Raw genomic sequence first — 20,600 nt, 5'->3', positions numbered from 1 at the left:
TATTAGCACAACACATACAGACCGCTATTAGCACAACACATACAGACCGCTATTAGCACAATACATACAGACCCGCTATTAGCACAATACATACAGACCGCTATTAGCACAATACATACAGACCGCTATTAGCACACGCATACAGACCGCTATTAGCACAACACATACAGACCGCTATTAGCACAACACATACAGACCGCTATTAGCACAACACATACAGACCGCTATTAGCACAATACATACAGACCGCTATTAGCACAACACATACAGACCGCTATTAGCACAATACATACAGACCGCTATAAGGCACAACACATACAGACCGCTATTAGCACAATACATACAGACCGCTATTAGCACAACACATACAGACCGCTATTAGCACAACACATACAGACTGCTATTAGCACAACACATACAGACCGCTATTAGCACAATATATACAGACCGCTATTAGCACAACACATACAGACCGCTATTAGCACAACACATACAGACCGCTATTAGCACAACGCATACAGACCGCTATTAGCACAACACATACAGACCGCTATTAGCACAATATGTACAGACCGCTATTAGCACAACACATACAGACCGCTATTAGCACAAAACATACAGACCGCTATTAGCACAACACAAGACCGCTATTAGCACAATACATACAGACCGCTATTAGCACAACACATACAGACCGCTATTAGCACAAAACATACAGACCGCTATTAGCACAATACATACAGACCGCTATTAGCACAACACATACAGACCGCTATTAGCACAACACATACAGACCGCTATTAGCACAACACACAGACCACTATTAGCACAATACATACAGACCGCTATTAGCACAACACATACAGACCGCTATTAGCATAATACATACAGACCGCTATTAGCACAATACATACAGACCGCTATTAGCACAATACATACAAACCGCTATTAGCACAACACATACAGACCGCTATTAGCACAATACATACAAACCGCTATTAGCACAACACATACAGACCGCTATTAGCACAATACATACAAACCGCTATTAGCACAACACATACAGACCGCTATGAGCACAACACATACAGACCGCTATTAGCACAATACATACAGACCGCTATTAGCACAACACATACAGACCGCTATTAGCACAATACATACAGACCGCTATTAGCACAATACATACAGACCGCTATTAGCACAACACATACAGACCTCTATTAGCACAACACATACAGACCGCTATTAGCACAACACATACAGACCGCTATTAGCACAACCCATACAGACCGCTATTAGCACAACACATACAGACCGCTATTAGCACAACACATACAGACCGCTATTAGCACAATATATACAGACCGCTATTAGCACAATACATACAGACCGCTATTAGCACAACACATACAGACCGCTATTAGCACAATACATACAGACCGCTATTAGCACAACACATACAGACCGCTATTAGCACAACACATACAGACCGCTATTAGCACAAACACATACAGACCGCTATTAGCACAAAACATACAGACCGCTATTAGCACAAGCATACAGCCCGCTATTAGCACAACACATACAGACCGCTATTAGCACAATTACATACAGACGCTATTAGCACAATACATACAGACCGCTATTAGCACAATGCATACAGGACCGCTATTAGCACAACGCATACAGACCGCTATTAGCACAACACAACAGACCGCTATTAGCACAATACATACAGACCGCTATAAGCACAACACATACAGACTGCTATTAGCACAACACATACAGACCGCTATTAGCACAACACATACAGACCGCTATTAGCACAAACACATACAGACCGCTATTAAGCACAATACATACAGACCGGCTATTAGCACAACACATACAGACCGCTATTAGCACAATACATACAGACCGCTATTAGCACAACACAACAGACCGCTATTAGCACAATACATACAGACCGCTATTAGCACCAATACATACAGACCGCTATTAGCACAATACATACAGACCGCTATTAGCACAACACATACAGACCGCTATAGCACAATACATACATACCGCTATTAGCACAATACATACAGACCGCTATTAGCACAACACATACAGACCGCTATTAGCACAACACATACAGACCGCTATTAGCACAATACATACAGACCGCTATTAGCACAACACATACAGACCGCTATTAGCACAATACATACAGACCGCTATTAGCACAATACATACAGACCGCTATTAGCACAATACATACAGACCGCTATTAGCACAACACATACAGACCGCTATTAGCACAATACATACAGACCGCTATTAGCACAACACATACAGACCGCTATTAGCACAACTCATACAGACCGCTATTAGCACAACACATACAGACCGCTATTAGCACAACACATACAGACCGCTATTAGCACAATACATACAGACCACTATTAGCACAACACATACAGACCGCTATTAGCACAATACATACAGACCGCTATTAGCACAACACATACACACCGCTATTAGCACAATACATACAGACCGCTATTAGCACAATACATACAGACCGCTATTAGCACAAACCATACAGACCGCTATTAGCACAACACATACAGACCGCTATTAGCACAACACATACAGACCGCTATTAGCACAATACATACAGACTACTATTAGCACAATACATACAGACTACTATTAGCACAATACATACAGACCGCTATTAGCACAATACATACAGACCGCTATTAGCACAACACATACAGACCGCTATTAGCACAACACATACAGACCGCTATTAGCACAATACATACAGACCCGCTATTAGCACAATACATACAGACCGCTATCAGTACAACACATACAGACCGCTATTAGCACAACACATACAGACCGCTATTAGCACAACACATACAGACCGCTATTAGCACAATACATACAGACTACTATTAGCACAATACATACAGACCGCTATTAGCACAATACATACAGACCGCTATTAGCAGAATGCATACAAACCGCTATTAGCACAACAACATACAGACAGCTTTAGCACAATACACAGACCACTATTAGCACACACAATACAGACCGCTATTAGCACAATACATACAGACCGCTATTAGCACAACACATACAAACCGCTATTAGAACAATACATACAGACCGCTATTAGCACAATACATACAGACCGCTATTAGCACAACCCATACAGACCGCTATTAGCACAACACATACAGACCGCTATTAGCACAATACATACAGACCGCTATTAGCACAACACATACAGACCGCTATTAGCACAATACATACAGACAGCTTCTTTTTAGATTTAGACCGCTATTAGCACAACACATACAGGACCGCTATTAGCACAACACATACAGGACGCTATTAGCACAATATTTATAGACCGCTACTAGCACAATACATACAGACCGCTATTAGCACAATACATACAGACCGCTATTAGCACAATACATACAGACCGCTATTAGCACAACACATACAGACCGCTATTAGCACAACACGTACAGACAGCTATTAGCACAACACATACAGACCGCTATTAGCACAATACATACAGACCGCTATTAGCACAATACATACAGACCGCTATTAGCACAACACATACAGACCGCTATAAGGCACAACACATACAGACCGCTATTAGCACAATACATACAGACCGCTATCAGTACAACACATACAGACCACTATTAGCACAACACATTCAGACCGCTATTAGCACAATACATACAGACCGCTATTAGCACAATACATACAGACCGCTATTAGCACAATACATACAGACCGCTATTAGCACAATACATACAGACCGCTATTAGCACAACACATACAGACCACTATTAGCACAACACATTCAGACCGCTATTAGCACAATACATACAGACCGCTATTAGCACAAAACATACAGAACGCTATTAGCACAACACATACAGACTACTATTAGCACAATACATACAGACCGCTATCAGTACAACACATACAAACCGCTATTAGCACAACACATACAGACTACTATTAGCACAATACATACAGACCGCTATTAGCACAATATATACAGACCGCTATTAGCACAATACATACAGACCGCTATTAGCAAAACACATATAGACCGCTATTAGCACAACACATACAGACCGCTATAAGGCACAACACATACAGACCGCTATTAGCACAATACATACAGACAGCTTCTTTTTAGATTTAGACCGCTATTAGCACAACACATACAGACCGCTATTAGCACAACACATACAGACCGCTATTAGCACAACACATACAGACCGCTATTAGCACAATATTTATAGACCGCTACTAGCACAATACATACAGACCGCTATTAGCACAATACATACAGACCGCTATTAGCACAATACATACAGACCGCTATTAGCACAACACATACAGACCGCTATTAGCACAACACATACAGACCGCTATTAGCACAATACATACAGACCGCTATTAGCACAATACATACAGACCGCTATTAGCACAATACATACAGACCGCTATTAGCACAACGCATACAGACCGCTATTAGCACAACACATACAGACCGCTATTAGCACAACACATACAGACCGCTATTAGCACAACACATACAGACCGCTATTAGCACAATACATACAGACCGCTATTAGCACAACACATACAGACCGCTATTAGCACAATACATACAGACCGCTATTAGCACAACGCATACAGACCGCTATTAGCACAATACATACAGACCGCTATTAGCACAATACATACAGACCGCTATTAGCACAACACATACAGACTGCTATTAGCACAACACATACAGACCGCTATTAGCACAATATATACAGACCGCTATTAGCACAACACATACAGACCGCTATTAGCACAACACATACAGACCGCTATTAGCACAACGCATACAGACCGCTATTAGCACAACACATACAGACCGCTATTAGCACAATATGTACAGACCGCTATTAGCACAACACATACAGACCGCTATTAGCACAATACATACAGACCGCTATTAGCACAACACACAGACCACTATTAGCACAATACATACAGACCGCTATTAGCACAACACATACAGACCGCTATTAGCATAATACATACAGACCGCTATTAGCACAATACATACAGACCGCTATTAGCACAACACATACAGACCGCTATTAGCACAACACATACAGACCGCTATTAGCACAACACACAGACCACTATTAGCACAATACATACAGACCGCTATTAGCACAACACATACAGACCGCTATTAGCATAATACATACAGACCGCTATTAGCACAATACATACAGACCGCTATTAGCACAATACATACAAACCGCTATTAGCACAACACATACAGACCGCTATTAGCACAATACATACAAACCGCTATTAGCACAACACATACAGACCGCTATTAGCACAATACATACAAACCGCTATTAGCACAACACATACAGACCGCTATGAGCACAACACATACAGACCGCTATTAGCACAATACATACAGACCGCTATTAGCACAACACATACAGACCGCTATTAGCACAATACATACAGACCGCTATTAGCACAATACATACAGACCGCTATTAGCACAACACATACAGACTGCTATTAGCACAACGCATACAGACCGCTATTAGCACAACACATACAGACCGCTATTAGCACAACCCATACAGACCGCTATTAGCACAACACATACAGACCGCTATTAGCACAACACATACAGACCGCTATTAGCACAATATATACAGACCGCTATTAGCACAATACATACAGACCGCTATTAGCACAATACATACAGACCGCTATTAGCACAACACATACAGACCGCTACTAGCACAACACATACAGACCGCTATAAGGCACAACACATACAGACCGCTATTAGCACAATACATACAGACCGCTATCAGTACAACACATACAGACCACTATTAGCACAACACATACAAACCGCTATTAGCACAACACATACAAACCGCTATTAGCACAACACATACAGACCGCTATTAGCACAATACATACAGACCGCTATTAGCAAAACACATATAGACCGCTATTAGCACAACACATACAGACCGCTATTAGCACAATACATACAGACAGCTTCTTTTTAGATTTAGACCGCTATTAGCACAACACATACAGACCGCTATTAGCACAACACATACAGACCGCTATTAGCACAATACATACAGACTACTATTAGCACAATACATACAGACCGCTATTAGCACAACACATACAGATCGCTATTAGCACAACACATACAGACTGCTATTAGCACAATACATACAGACCGCTATTAGCACAATACATACAGACTACTATTAGCACAATACATACAGACCGCTATTAGCACAACACATACAGATCGCTATTAGCACAACACATACAGACTGCTATTAGCACAACACATACAGACCGCTATTAGCACAATACATACTGACCGCTATTAGCACAACACATACAGACCGCTATTAGCACAATACATACTGACCGCTATTAGTACAACACATACAGACCGCTATTAGTACAACACATACAGACCGCTATTAGCACAACGCATACAGACCGCTATTAGCACAACACATACAGACCGCTATTAGCACAACACATACAGACCGCTATTAGCACAACACATACAGACCGCTATTAGCACAACACATACAGACCGCTATTAGCACAATACATACAGACCGCTATTAGCACAATACATACAGACCGCTATTAGCACAACACATACAGACCGCTATTAGCACAATACATACAGACCGCTATTAGCACAACACATACAGACCGCTATAAGGCACAACACATACAGACCGCTATTAGCACAATACATACAGACCGCTATCAGTACAACACATACAGACCACTATTAGCACAACACATTCAGACCGCTATTAGCACAATACATACAGACCGCTATTAGCACAATACATACAGACCGCTATTAGCACAATACATACAGACCGCTATTAGCACAATACATACAGACCGCTATTAGCACAATACATACAGACCGCTATTAGCACAATACATACAGACCGCTATTAGCACAATACATACAGACCGCTATTAGCACAACACATACAGACCACTATTAGCACAACACATTCAGACCGCTATTAGCACAATACATACAGACCGCTATCAGTACAACACATACAAACCGCTATTAGCACAACACATACAGACTACTATTAGCACAATACATACAGACCGCTATTAGCACAATATATACAGACCGCTATTAGCACAATACATACAGACCGCTATTAGCAAAACACATATAGACCGCTATTAGCACAACACATACAGACCGCTATAAGGCACAACACATACAGACCGCTATTAGCACAATACATACAGACAGCTTCTTTTTAGATTTAGACCGCTATTAGCACAACACATACAGACCGCTATTAGCACAACACATACAGACCGCTATTAGCACAACACATACAGACCGCTATTAGCACAATATTTATAGACCGCTACTAGCACAATACATACAGACCGCTATTAGCACAATACATACAGACCGCTATTAGCACAATACATACAGACCGCTATTAGCACAATACATACTGACCGCTATTAGTACAACACATACAGACCGCTATTAGCACAATACATACAGACCGCTATTAGCACAATACATACAGACCGCTATTAGCACAATACATACAGACCGCTATTAGCACAATACATACAGACCGCTATTAGCACAACACATACAGACCGCTATTAGCACAACACATACAGACCGCTATTAGCACAACACATACAGACCGCTATTAGCACAATATTTATAGACCGCTACTAGCACAATACATACAGACCGCTATTAGCACAATACATACAGACCGCTATTAGCACAATACATACAGACCGCTATTAGCACAATACATACTGACCGCTATTAGTACAACACATACAGACCGCTATTAGCACAATACATACAGACCGCTATAAGGCACAATACATACAGACCGCTATTAGCACAATACATACAGACCGCTATTAGCACAATACATACAGACCGCTATTAGCACAATGCATACAGACCGCTATTAGCACAACGCATACAGACCGCTATTAGCACAACACATACAGACCGCTATTAGCACAACCCATACAGACCGCTATTAGCACAACACATACAGACTGCTATTAGCACAACGCATACAGACCACTATTAGCACAACACATACAGATCGCTATTAGCACAATACATACAGACCGCTATTAGCACAACACATACAGACCGCTATTAGCACAATACATACAGACCGCTATTAGCACAACGCATACAGACCGCTATTAGCACAATACATACAGACCGCTATTAGCACAATACATACAGACCGCTATTAGCACAACACATACAGACTGCTATTAGCACAACACATACAGACCGCTATTAGCACAATATATACAGACCGCTATTAGCACAACACATACAGACCGCTATTAGCACAATACATACAGACCGCTATTAGCACAATATGTACAGACCGCTATTAGCACAACACATACAGACCGCTATTAGCACAATACATACAGACCGCTATTAGCACAACACACAGACCACTATTAGCACAATACATACAGACCGCTATTAGCACAACACATACAGACCGCTATTAGCATAATACATACAGACCGCTATTAGCACAACACATACAGACCGCTATTAGCACAATACATACAGACCGCTATTAGCACAACACATACAGACCGCTATTAGCACAATACATACAGACCGCTATTAGCACAATACATACAGACCGCTATTAGCACAACACATACAGACTGCTATTAGCACAACGCATACAGACCGCTATTAGCACAACACATACAGACCGCTATTAGCACAACCCATACAGACCGCTATTAGCACAACCCATACAGACCGCTATTAGCACAACACATACAGACTGCTATTAGCACAACGCATACAGACCGCTATTAGCACAACACATACAGACCGCTATTAGCACAATACATACAGACTGCTATTAGCACAACACATACAGACCGCTATTAGCACAACCCATACAGACCGCTATTAGCACAACACATACAGACCGCTATTAGCACAACACATACAGACCGCTATTAGCACAATATATACAGACCGCTATTAGCACAATACATACAGACCGCTATTAGCACAATACATACAGACCGCTATTAGCACAATACATACAGACTGCTATTAGCACAACACATACAGACCGCTACTAGCACAACACATACAGACCGCTATAAGGCACAACACATACAGACCGCTATTAGCACAATACATACAGACCGCTATCAATACAACACATACAGACCACTATTAGCACAACACATACAAACCGCTATAAGCACAACACATACAGACTACTATTAGCACAATACATACAGATCGCTATTAGCACAACACATACAGACCGCTATTAGCACAATACATACAGACCGCTATTAGCAAAACACATATAGACCGCTATTAGCACAACACATACAGACCGCTATTAGCACAATACATACAGACAGCTTCTTTTTAGATTTAGACCGCTATTAGCACAACACATACAGACCGCTATTAGCACAACACATACAGACCGCTATTAGCACAACACATACAGACCGCTATTAGCACAACACATACAGACCGCTATTAGCACAATATTTGTAGACCGCTATTAGCACAATACATACAGACCGCTATTAGCACAATACATACAGACCGCTATTAGCACAATACATACAGACCGCTATTAGCACAATGCATACAGACCGCTATTAGCACAACGCATACAGACCGCTATTAGCACAACACATACAGACCGCTATTAGCACAATACGTACAGACCGCTAATAGCACAACACATACAGACCGCTATTAGCACAATACATACAAACCGCTATTAGCACAACACACAGACCACTATTAGCACAATACATACAGACCGCTATTAGCACAACACATACAGACCGCTATTAGCATAATACATACAGACCGCTATTAGCACAATACGTACAGACCGCTATTAGCACAACACATACAAACCGCTATTAGCACAACACATATAGACCGCTATGAGCACAACACATATAAACCGCTATTAGCACAATACATACAGACCGCTATTAGCACAATACATACAAACCGCTATTAGCACAATACATACAGACCGCTATTAGCACAACACACAGACCACTATTAGCACAATACATACAGACTGCTATTAGCACAACACATACAGACCGCTATTAGCACAATACGTACAGACCGCTATTAGCACAATACATACAGACCGCTATTAGCACAATACGTACAGACCGCTATTAGCACAATACGTACAGACCGCTATTAGAACAACATATACAAACCGCTATTAGCACAACGCATACAGACCGCTATTAGCACAACACATACAGACCGCTATTAGCACAATACATACAAACCGCTATTAGCACAACACACAGACCACTATTAGCACAATACATACAGATCGCTATTAGCACAATACATACAGACCACTATTAGCACAACACATACAAACCGCTATTAGCACAACACATACAGACCGCTATTAGCACAATACATACAGACCGCTATTAGCACAATACGTACAGACCGCTATTAGCACAATACGTACAGACCGCTATTAGCACAATACGTACAGACCGCTATTAGCACAACATATACAAACCGCTATTAGCACAACGCATACAGACCGCTATTAGCACAACACATACAGACCGCTATTAGCACAATACATACAAACCGCTATTAGCACAACACACAGACCACTATTAGCACAATACATACAGACCACTATTAGCACAATACATACAGACCGCTATTAGCACAACACATACAAACCGCTATTAGCACAACACATACAGACCGCTATTAGCACAACACATACAGACCGCTATTAGCACAATACGTATAGACCGCTATTAGCACAACACATACAGACCGCTATTAGCACAATACATACAAACCGCTATTAGCACAACACACAGACCACTATTAGCACAATACATACAGACCGCTATTAGCACAATACGTACAGACCGCTATGAGCACAACACATACAAACCGCTATTAGCACAATACATACAGACCGCTATTAGCACAATACATACAGACCGCTATTAGCACAATACATACAAACCGCTTGTTACGGTACCAACAGGATACCAAGGGTTAACACCAGATGAACAATGTCCTGCATAGGGAATCAGCAATTCACAACCCCAATCAGTTTCCCCCTCAACATGAGACCAGGCTCCACATTTCAGGTTTAAAACAGAATGTCATTTATTAAAGGCTAGATGCCTAGTATTTATACAGGTTTGACCCCAGATGGGGGGGGGGTTGAAAGACTCTTGTACATTAGATAAAAGGGGAAGACGCCCTTTGACATGATACAGTAGAATTACATTACTTAACACTTTAAACACAAGACACTCTTGGCTTTCCTTATCACTTAGGCGTCTGCTCTCTGAGAGTGATTAAACAATGGAATGCTTATCACCAACTTAATTATAGCTGATGCCAGCAAACTTGTATTTAGAAAATAAACTTAACGCTTTCAGTCCTGACCGAAGGGTCTGTCACATAGCTCCCCCCTTGTGGAACACTCCGGCAGACCCGGCTTGACCCTTTGGCGGGTCAACTTGGGGATGACCGGACTAGGAGGTGGTAGGCATGTCAGTTTGCCGGGACAATCCATCTGCATTCCCGTTTAGCTTAACGGGCCGGTAGCTGATGGTGAAGTTATAGGGCTGGAGGGCTAAACTCCACCTCAGCAATCTACCATTGTCTCCTGAGACCCGGTTAAGCCAGACTAAGGGATTGTGGTCCGTTATGAGGGAAAATTCCTGTCCGTATAGATAAGGGTTCAACTTCTTCAGTGCCCAGACCAGGGCTAAACATTCCTTCTCTACTGCCGCATAACTCACTTCCAGAGGTAACAACTTTCTGCTTAGGTATGCGACAGGGTGCTCTCCTCCATCCTCCCCGACTTGACTCAGTACAGCCCCCAGTCCATACATGGAAGCATCTGTATGAATGAGAAAACGTTTGTTAGGGACTGGGGCAGCCAAGACAGGGGCATTCACAAGGGCCTGCTTCAGTGCCTGAAACGCGGCTTCACAAGCTGGAGACCACAGGACCTGTTTGGGGAGGTTCTTTTTAGTCAGGTCAGTCAGGGGCTTGGCGATAGTACTGTAGTCTGGGACAAAACGTCGGTAATACCCGGCCGTCCCCAGGAAGGCTAGCACTTGGGTCTTAGTGATAGGTGTGGGCCAGTTAGCCACAGCCTCTACCTTGGCTGGCTCCGGTCTCTGTCTCCCACACCCCACTCGGTGACCCAAGTACTGTACTTCAGCCATACCTAGATGGCACTTGTCTGGTTTCAAGGTCAGGCCAGCGGCCCGAATCTTGTCCAGAACCACCCCTACATGGTGTGACAAAACCAATCTCGCCACTGTACATTGGAGGGCCTGTTATGGAACATTCTTTGGGCTGGAGGTACATGGGCTTAAGGATACCCAGAGACTGCATGGAAATATGGAATTTTATATGCTGGACACCCCATGTACTTTCATAACTCTGTCTTATGTCTATGTCACCCTGTATCCATAAATACAGGATGGGTATAGGGTGTGAGTGCCCCTTGTGGGAGCAATTGTGACTCTATAAGCCAAGTGGGCATAAAAGACTTTATAGCTAATAAGAACTGTTCCTATATTCTGTAATAAGATGTATTCTATGTATGTTTAAGATCTGATTGTGTCTCAGGAGTCTGTCTAGGTAAACTGATTGGGTTTTGTGTGATTATGTTAACTAGACTGCCCAACATCAGATTGTCTGAGTACTTAATATGTTAATCTGTTTTACCTGTGAATAGACAATTCTTAGAGGTTTGATGCATTGTTCATATGTTTGCTTTACTGTTTAACCAATGCCCTCTGTAACCTGAAGCCAGGGTTATATTCAACCCCCCCATCTGGGGTCAAAACCTGTATAAATACTAGGCATTCAGCCTTTAATAAAGATATTCTTTTTTAAACCTGAAATGTGGAGCTTGGTCTCATGTTTGCAGGGAAACTGATCGAGGTTGTGAAGTGCTGATTCTGTATGCAGGACATTGTTCCCTGGTATTAACCCTTGGTATCCTGTTGGTACCGTAACATTGGTGGCAAGCAACGGAATGAACCTTATCGCCCAGAAGAGCAACTACACAAGCCAGTAACCTCAGGAAGAGGGGGATTATTACAATACTGACTAAGATGGAAAAGAGAAAAGTAAATTTTGCAGCTTTTAAAAACTTCCTGGAAACAGAAGGAGAGATTGATGGGTACCTTGCGGATTTTGAGAGGCAATGTGCACTACACAAGGTACCCGCAGAGGACTGGGTCACGATATTATCTGGAAAATTATCCGGCCGGGCCAGAGAGGCTTTTCGGGCCATTCCAGATGAGGAAGTCAGGGATTATAATACTGTAAAAGAGGCTCTGCTCTCCAGGTATGCGGTTACACCGGAGGCATACCGGAGGCGGTTCAGAGACACTGTTAAATTAGCTGGAGATTCCTACCTTGAGTGGGCATGTAAGGTGCACCGCACAGCAGCTCACTGGATAGCGGGGTGCCAAGCCATATCTGGGTAAGAGGTGCTGCAGCTATTCCTGTTGGAACATTGCTTCGACAAGTTACCCGCAGGAGTTCGAGAGTGGGTTCGGGACTGTAAACCCTCCACCCTGCAGGAAGCGGCTCGCTTGGCAGATGAGTATACGGATGCCCACAAACTGGACACTGCTATCACTAAGCCCCCTGCTAGAGTGGAGTACAGACCCCCAGTCACCCCAGCAGCTGCCAGTTACCAAACCCCGGCGCACCGCTATACCACACGGCCTCCGGCCACGAACTACCCTCAGAGAGCCCTGTTCAATTTGCGGTGCTACTCACAACCTATTCGGTGCTTTAGATGTAAGCAACTAGGGCACAAAAGACCAGAGTGTCCCCTAAACGCAGCGAACCAAGCGCAGTCCTGGAGAAGACCCGCCGGCGGAATCCCACGTAATCCTCAGCCTGCGGCCCGCTACGTAGAGGCGCAAGAATGCTGGAGCATCCTACATGAGGCAGACCTTGTGCAAGCTGCCCACCGGAATAACCAGCAACTGGTTAAAGTGAATGGGAAGAAGGTCAGTGGTCTACGGGATACTGGTGCTACCATGACCTTGCTTCAAAAGAACTTGGTGTCTGAGAAACAGTACACTGGAGACACTGTGGCTGTGAGGGTAGCAGGGGGCGATGTGTTCAGCCTACCTGTTGCCAGGGTACATTTGGATTGGGGAGTGGGCGCTAGACCTGTGAATGTGGGGGTCAAGAAGGACTTACCTGCTGATGTTCTTCTTGGAAATGACTTGGCCCCCCTTGTTTCTGCCTACGCTCCTATGGGTCCCGCTGATGTTAACTCTGTGACTACCCGTGCCCAGATCCGTGCAGCAGAGACTGACCCACCTGCTGCTAAGCCCCAGGACGCTGAGCTCAGTAAATCTCTATCTGCTATTGATATGTGGAGGTCCCGTTACAATGCGCTGATGAAGGAGAAGAGGAGCGCAGAGGAAGAAGCACGTTTAGAACGTGAATCTCTGCTAGACAAGCTGCACTGACAGACTGCAGAAAACACCAGCTTGAGAGTGGGACATGAAACCTTAAAGACAAACTTAGCGACACTTGAGGAGAAGCTGACGCTGGCTCATAGTGAGGTGCAGCAACTCAAGGGCACCCTATGTCAGTATGAAGGGATTGTGGATACCTATAAAGAGCAGGTACAGAAAACTCGTAAAGAAGCTGATAGGATTTTGAAGGACTGTTTGGCCCTGGTCTGGGCACTGAGGAATTTGAACCCTTGTTTGTATGGACAGGAATTCTCTCTCATAACGGGAATACAGATGGATTGTCCCAGCAAACTGACATGCCTACCAGGCGCTCTGGTGGTATATGGCACAGTATATACCCTGGACAGCTGAGCATGACAAACCAGAGGGAGAGGAGTTTGATGGTCCTGGCTTGTTATGGGAGTCCTTTGCAGAGCCTGACTTCGGGAGCCCTGCGCAGACCAGACTTCAGGACATTTTCTATGAGAGGGAGGCTAGGCATGACTGGGCTGACCCCCATGAAGTAGAGCCAGACCTGGCTCACTTAGCAGCCCTGGAGTGGGAACTGGAGCAGGACTACCGAGATCTCTTCCACTCCATTGGGAAGGCTCAGCAGGACAGCAAGGTGAAAGACCCAGATCCAGACCCATCCAGCTGGGAAGATATTGTGGAGATTTACTGGGAAGGACCCCAGGTGGCCAGTGGAGATGGGACCGAGGTCTCTCCACCGGTCCTGCAGGGAATTGGGAGCCCAGACTCCATTCCCCAGCGGCAGGCTGAGTTACAGGGGGCAGAGACAGTTGGTCCTGTCCCCCAGCAGCAGAGGAATATACAGGAATTGGGAGCCCAGACTCCATTCCCCAGCGGCAGGCTGCGTTACAAGGGGTAGGGACAGTTGGTCCTGTCCCCCAGCAACACGGCTGTTTAGCCAAAGGGGAGACGATTGGTCTCCCCCTCCAGCAGCACAGCTATGTATCCAAAGGGGAGACAGTCGGTCTCCCCCTCCAGCTACCAGGCTCCCACCAGGCTACTTCCATGGTAGTGCTGGCACCCGGGCAGAGTACAGCTGGTCTCTGCCCACCTCGCAACCCACCAATTCAGCGTACCAGTCCCCCACACAGCTGTGGTGAGGCACCTGGACATGGACAAGTTTTCCCCGTACTCAGGTGTAGTAACCATTTATTGTGGGTGGGCTGTACTACTAATTGTGTTTTATGGGTGGGTTGCTGGACTAACCAGGGCACTGACCGGCAGGAGGTCAGATACCCTGTTAGTCTGTTTGGAAAAGGGGAGAGCTGTGACAAAACCAATCTCGCCACTGTACATTGGAGGGCCTGTTATGGAACATTCTTTGGGCTGGAGGTACATGGGCTTAAGGATACCCAGAGACTGCATGGAAATATGGAATTTTATATGCTGGATACCCCATGTACTTTCATAACTCTGTCTTATGTCTATGTCACCCTGTATCCATAAATACAGGATGGGTACAGGGTGTGAGTGCCCCTTGTGGGAGCAATTGTGACTCTATAAGCCAAGTGGGCATAAAAGACTTTATAGCTAATAAGAACTGTTCCTATATTCTGTAATAAGATGTATTCTATGTATGTTTAAGATCTGATTGTGTCTCAGGAGTCTGTCTAGGTAAAATGATTGGGTTTTGTGTGATTATGTTAACTAGACTGCCCAACATCAGATTGTCTGAGTACTTAATATGTTAATCTGTTTTACCTGTGAATAGACAATTCTTAGAGGTTTAATGCATTGTTCATATGTTTGCTTTACTGTTTAACCAATGCCCTCTGTAACCTGAAGCCAGGGTTATATTCAACCCCCCCATCTGGGGTCAAAACCTGTATAAATACTAGGCATTCAGCCTTTAATAAATATATTCTGTTTTAAACCTGAAATGTGGAGCTTGGTCTCATGTTTGCAGGGAAACTGATCGAGGTTGTGAAGTGCTGATTCTGTATGCAGGACATTGTTCCCTGGTATTAACCCTTGGTATCCTGTTGGTACCGTAACACATGGGTAAGGTGTTCTTCCCAGGACTCACTGTAAACCGCGATGTCGTCCAGGTATGCACAAGCAAATTCCTGGAAGCCATCGAGGAGTCTATCCACCATACGCTGGAAGGTAGCCGGAGCATTCTTCATCCCAAAGGGCATGACCTTAAACTGGTACAGGCCGAATGGGGTGACGAATGCCGACTTGGGGATAGCATCCTCGGCCAGGGGAATCTGCCAATAGCCTTTACACAGGTCTATGGTTGTCAGATAGCGTCCCCTAGCAATACGGTCTAGTAATTCGTCTACCCGGGGCATCGGGTAAGCGTCAGTGGTGGTCCTCTCGTTGAGCCGCCTGTAGTCCACACAGAACCGGGTGGTTCCATCTTTCTTAGGTACCAGGACTACAGGTGAAGCCCAAGGACTATCGGAGTGCTCGATCACTCCCATCCGAGCCATCTCCTGTATCTCCTTCCGCATTCCTTCTCGGACTGCTTCGGGTATACGGTAGGGAGGCTGTCGCAGGGGATTCTGTCCGTGTGTCTCTACCTTATGTACAGCTAGAGTAGTGTAGCCGGGCTCTTGGGAGAACGTCGCCTGCTTCTCCCACAGGAGCTGTCTTGCCTGTACCCTCTCAGTAGGGTTTAACCGGTCCCCTAGCTGCACAAGACTAGTGAGGTCAGTCTGGGGGTCCTTCTCTAGTAAGTCAGGCAGGGGTAAATTCTCTGGGTCGTCTGCAGCAGGGGCACACACTGCAGCTACATCCTCTGGCCTCTCCTGATACTCCTTCAGCATGTTCACATGAAAGGATCGCTGGATCCTCTCATCTGCACAGCTGGCTATAACATAGGTAGTATCACACACCTGAGATAACACCTTATACGGGCCCTGCCAAGATGCTTGCATCTTGTTGGTCTTCACAGGCTTGAGCACCAAAACCTTCTGTCCAACCTGGAAGACCCGCTGCCGGGCACCCTGATCGTACCACCCCTTCTGTCTCCCCTGGGCCACCTGGAGATTCTCTCTTACCATCAGACAGTTTCACCATGCGGTCCCGGAGTTCCAGAACATATGGCACGATGGGGGTTCCCTCCTGCTCTATCTCTACCTCCCAGTGTCCGCTAATGAGATCCAGGGGGCCGCGGACCCTTCTCCCATAGAGTAACTCAAAGGGAGAGAACCCAGTAGATTCCTGGGGCACCTCTCTGTACGCAAATAGCAGATGAGGAAGGAATCGTTCCCAGTCTCTGCAAGTGTCCGTGAAGGTCCTCAGCATCTGCTTGAGGGTGCCATTAAAGCGCTCGCAGAGACCGTTAGTCTGTGGGTGATAAGGCGAACTGAGCAACGGTTTAATGCCGCACACCTTCCACAGCTGCTGGGTGAGCACAGCGGTAAACTGGGTCCCCTGATCAGAGAGAATCTCCTTAGGGAACCCGACCCTAGTAAAAACCTTAACTAGGGCATCAGCGACTGTCTCTGCCTCTATATTCGACAGTGCTGCTGCCTCTGGGTAACGAGTGGCATAGTCCACCACAGTGAGAATATACTTCTTACCTGATGGACTAGCCCTGGCCAGTGGACCCACAATGTCAACGGCTATGCGGGAAAAGGGTTCCCCAATGACAGGCATAGACATAAGCCTAGCTTTTGGGTGATCCCCCCGCTTACCCACCCGTTGACAGGTGTCACAAGTACTACAATATACCCGCACATCTTGGTTAAAATTGGGCCAGAAGAAATTCTGGGTGATCCTATGAGCGGTGCGGCGGGACCCTAGATGTCCAGCTAATGGTACATTGTTCCCAATCCGCAGAATCTCTTGCCGGTATTTCGCAGGCACCACCAGCTGCCGATTCTGTGGAGGGGCAGTACTTTTCTGGGCAGGTTTCGGGATTCTATATAGCCGATCCCCCACCCACTCATAACGTTCCCCATCTACCCCCTCTTCTCCAGCATCTGCCCTAGCCCTGTATTTCTGAAGGGTCGGATCCTCCCGGGTTTCCCTCCCGTACGTCTCTGGGGTATCCCAGCTTAAGGGGGTCTGATCTAGGGTACAAGTCGGGGGAGAGAGTCTTACCTGGGTCTCAGCAGCAGGTGGGTCAGTCTCTGTGGCACGGGTCTGGGCACGGGTAGTCACAGGGTTAACATCAGCGGGACCCATGGGAGCGTAGGCCGAAACAAGGGGGGCCAAGTCATTTCCAAGGAGAACATCAGCTGTTAAATCCTTCATAACCCCCACATTCACATGTCTAGCGCCCACTCCCCAATCCAAATGTACCCGGGCAACAGGTAGGCAGAACACAGTGCCCCCTGCCACCCTCACAGCCACAGAGTCTCCGGTGTGCTGGTTCTCGGACACCAAGTTCTTTTGGAGCAAGGTCATGGTAGCACCAGTATCCCGTAGACCACTGACCTTCTTCCCATTCACTTTAACCAGTTGCCGGTGCTGTTGCCGGTTATCCCGGTGGACAGCTTGCATGGGGTCTGCTTCATGTAGGATGCCCCAGCATTCTTATTCCTCTACGCAGTGGGCAGCAGGCTGAGGGTTACGTGGGATTCCGCCGGCGGGTCTCCTCCAGGACTGTGCTTGGTTTGCCATGTTTAGGGGACACTCTGATCTTTTGTGCCCTAGTTGCTTACATCCAAAGCACCGAATAGGCTGTGAGTAATCCCGTGAGGTGAACCGGGCTGTCTGAGGGTAGTTCATGGCCGGAGGCTGTGTGGTATAGCGGTGCGCCGGGGGTTAGCAACTGGCAGCTGCTGGGGTGACCGGGGGTCTGTACTCCACTCTAGCAGGGGGCTTAGTGGTAGCAGTGTCCAGTTTGCGGGCATCCGTATACTCATCTGCCAGGCGAGCCGCTTCATGCAGGGTGGAGGGTTTACGGTCCCTAACCCACTCTCTAACTCCTGCTGATAACTTGTCAAAGCAATGTTCCAACAGGAATAGCTGCAGCACCTCTTCCCCAGACACGGCTTGGCACCCCGCCATCCAGTGAGATGCTGTGCGGTGCACCTTACATGCCCACTCAATGTAGGAATCACCAGCCAATTTAACAGTGTCTCTGAACCGCCTCCGGTATGCCTCCGGTGTAACCGCATACCTGGAGAGCAGAGCCTCTTTTACAGTATTATAATCCCCGACTTCCTCATCTGGAATGGCCCGAAAAGCCTCATTGGCCCGGCCGGATAATTTTCCGGACAATATCGTGACCCAGTCCTCTGCGGGCACCTGGTGTAGTGCACATTGCCTCTCAAAATCCGCAAGGTACCCATCAATCTCTCCTTCTGTTTCCAGGAAGTTTTTAAAAGCGGTAAAATTAACTTTTCTCTTTTCCACTGGGGTTGCGGTGACTTGGGCTGCTGCAGCGCCGCTTTGGCGAAGTAGGTTGGCCTCTACAGCTGCTATGACCCGGTCGATAATGTCCGCAGATGGGTTGGGGCCATAATGCGCCAGTCTTATTTTGACCGCCCGGTCAAAGCTTGCTTCTTCGGGGGTTCTGTCTGACATGCTGGGCTCATTGGTTCCTTCGTGCCCTGGTACTCTGTCCATCTCGGTCAGTCTTGTAATAATCTCCCTCTTCCTGAGGTTACTGGTTTGTTGGCCCCGTTGCTCTAGCAGGTCTTTAAGGGTAGCTCTTTTTAGCCTTTCATACGGTATTCCCATTTGGTCTGGATGGGTAGTTGCTTCTCTGGGCGATAAGGATTCTCCCGTCGCTTGCCACCAATTGTTACGGTACCAACAGGATACCAAGGGTTAACACCAGATGAACAATGTCCTGCATAGGGAATCAGCAATTCACAACCCCAATCAGTTTCCCCCTCAACATGAGACCAGGCTCCATATTTCAGGTTTAAAACAGAATGTCATTTATTAAAGGCTAGATG

The 20,600-nt window shown here is 45.7% G+C and overlaps 1 protein-coding gene across 1 annotated transcript in view; it reads right to left on the bottom strand.

Moving 5' to 3' along the window:
• Positions 1–11,337: 11,337 nt before the first annotated feature.
• TMEM220 (transmembrane protein 220) overlaps positions 11,338–20,600 on the bottom strand; it is a 147,259-nt gene continuing 137,996 nt past the window's right edge. The window contains exon 4 of the mRNA XM_053710751.1: positions 11,338–12,107. Within this exon, the coding sequence (XP_053566726.1) occupies positions 11,882–12,107 (226 nt within the window). The 3' untranslated portion in view covers positions 11,338–11,881. The remainder of the gene's footprint in view (positions 12,108–20,600) is intronic.

This window comes from Bombina bombina, chromosome 1, assembly GCF_027579735.1.
Source record: "Bombina bombina isolate aBomBom1 chromosome 1, aBomBom1.pri, whole genome shotgun sequence".
In the NCBI taxonomy this organism is placed as follows: domain Eukaryota; kingdom Metazoa; phylum Chordata; class Amphibia; order Anura; family Bombinatoridae; genus Bombina; species Bombina bombina.
Note: the sequence above shows the minus strand (reverse complement) of the source record. Positions and strands in the feature narration are given on the sequence as shown.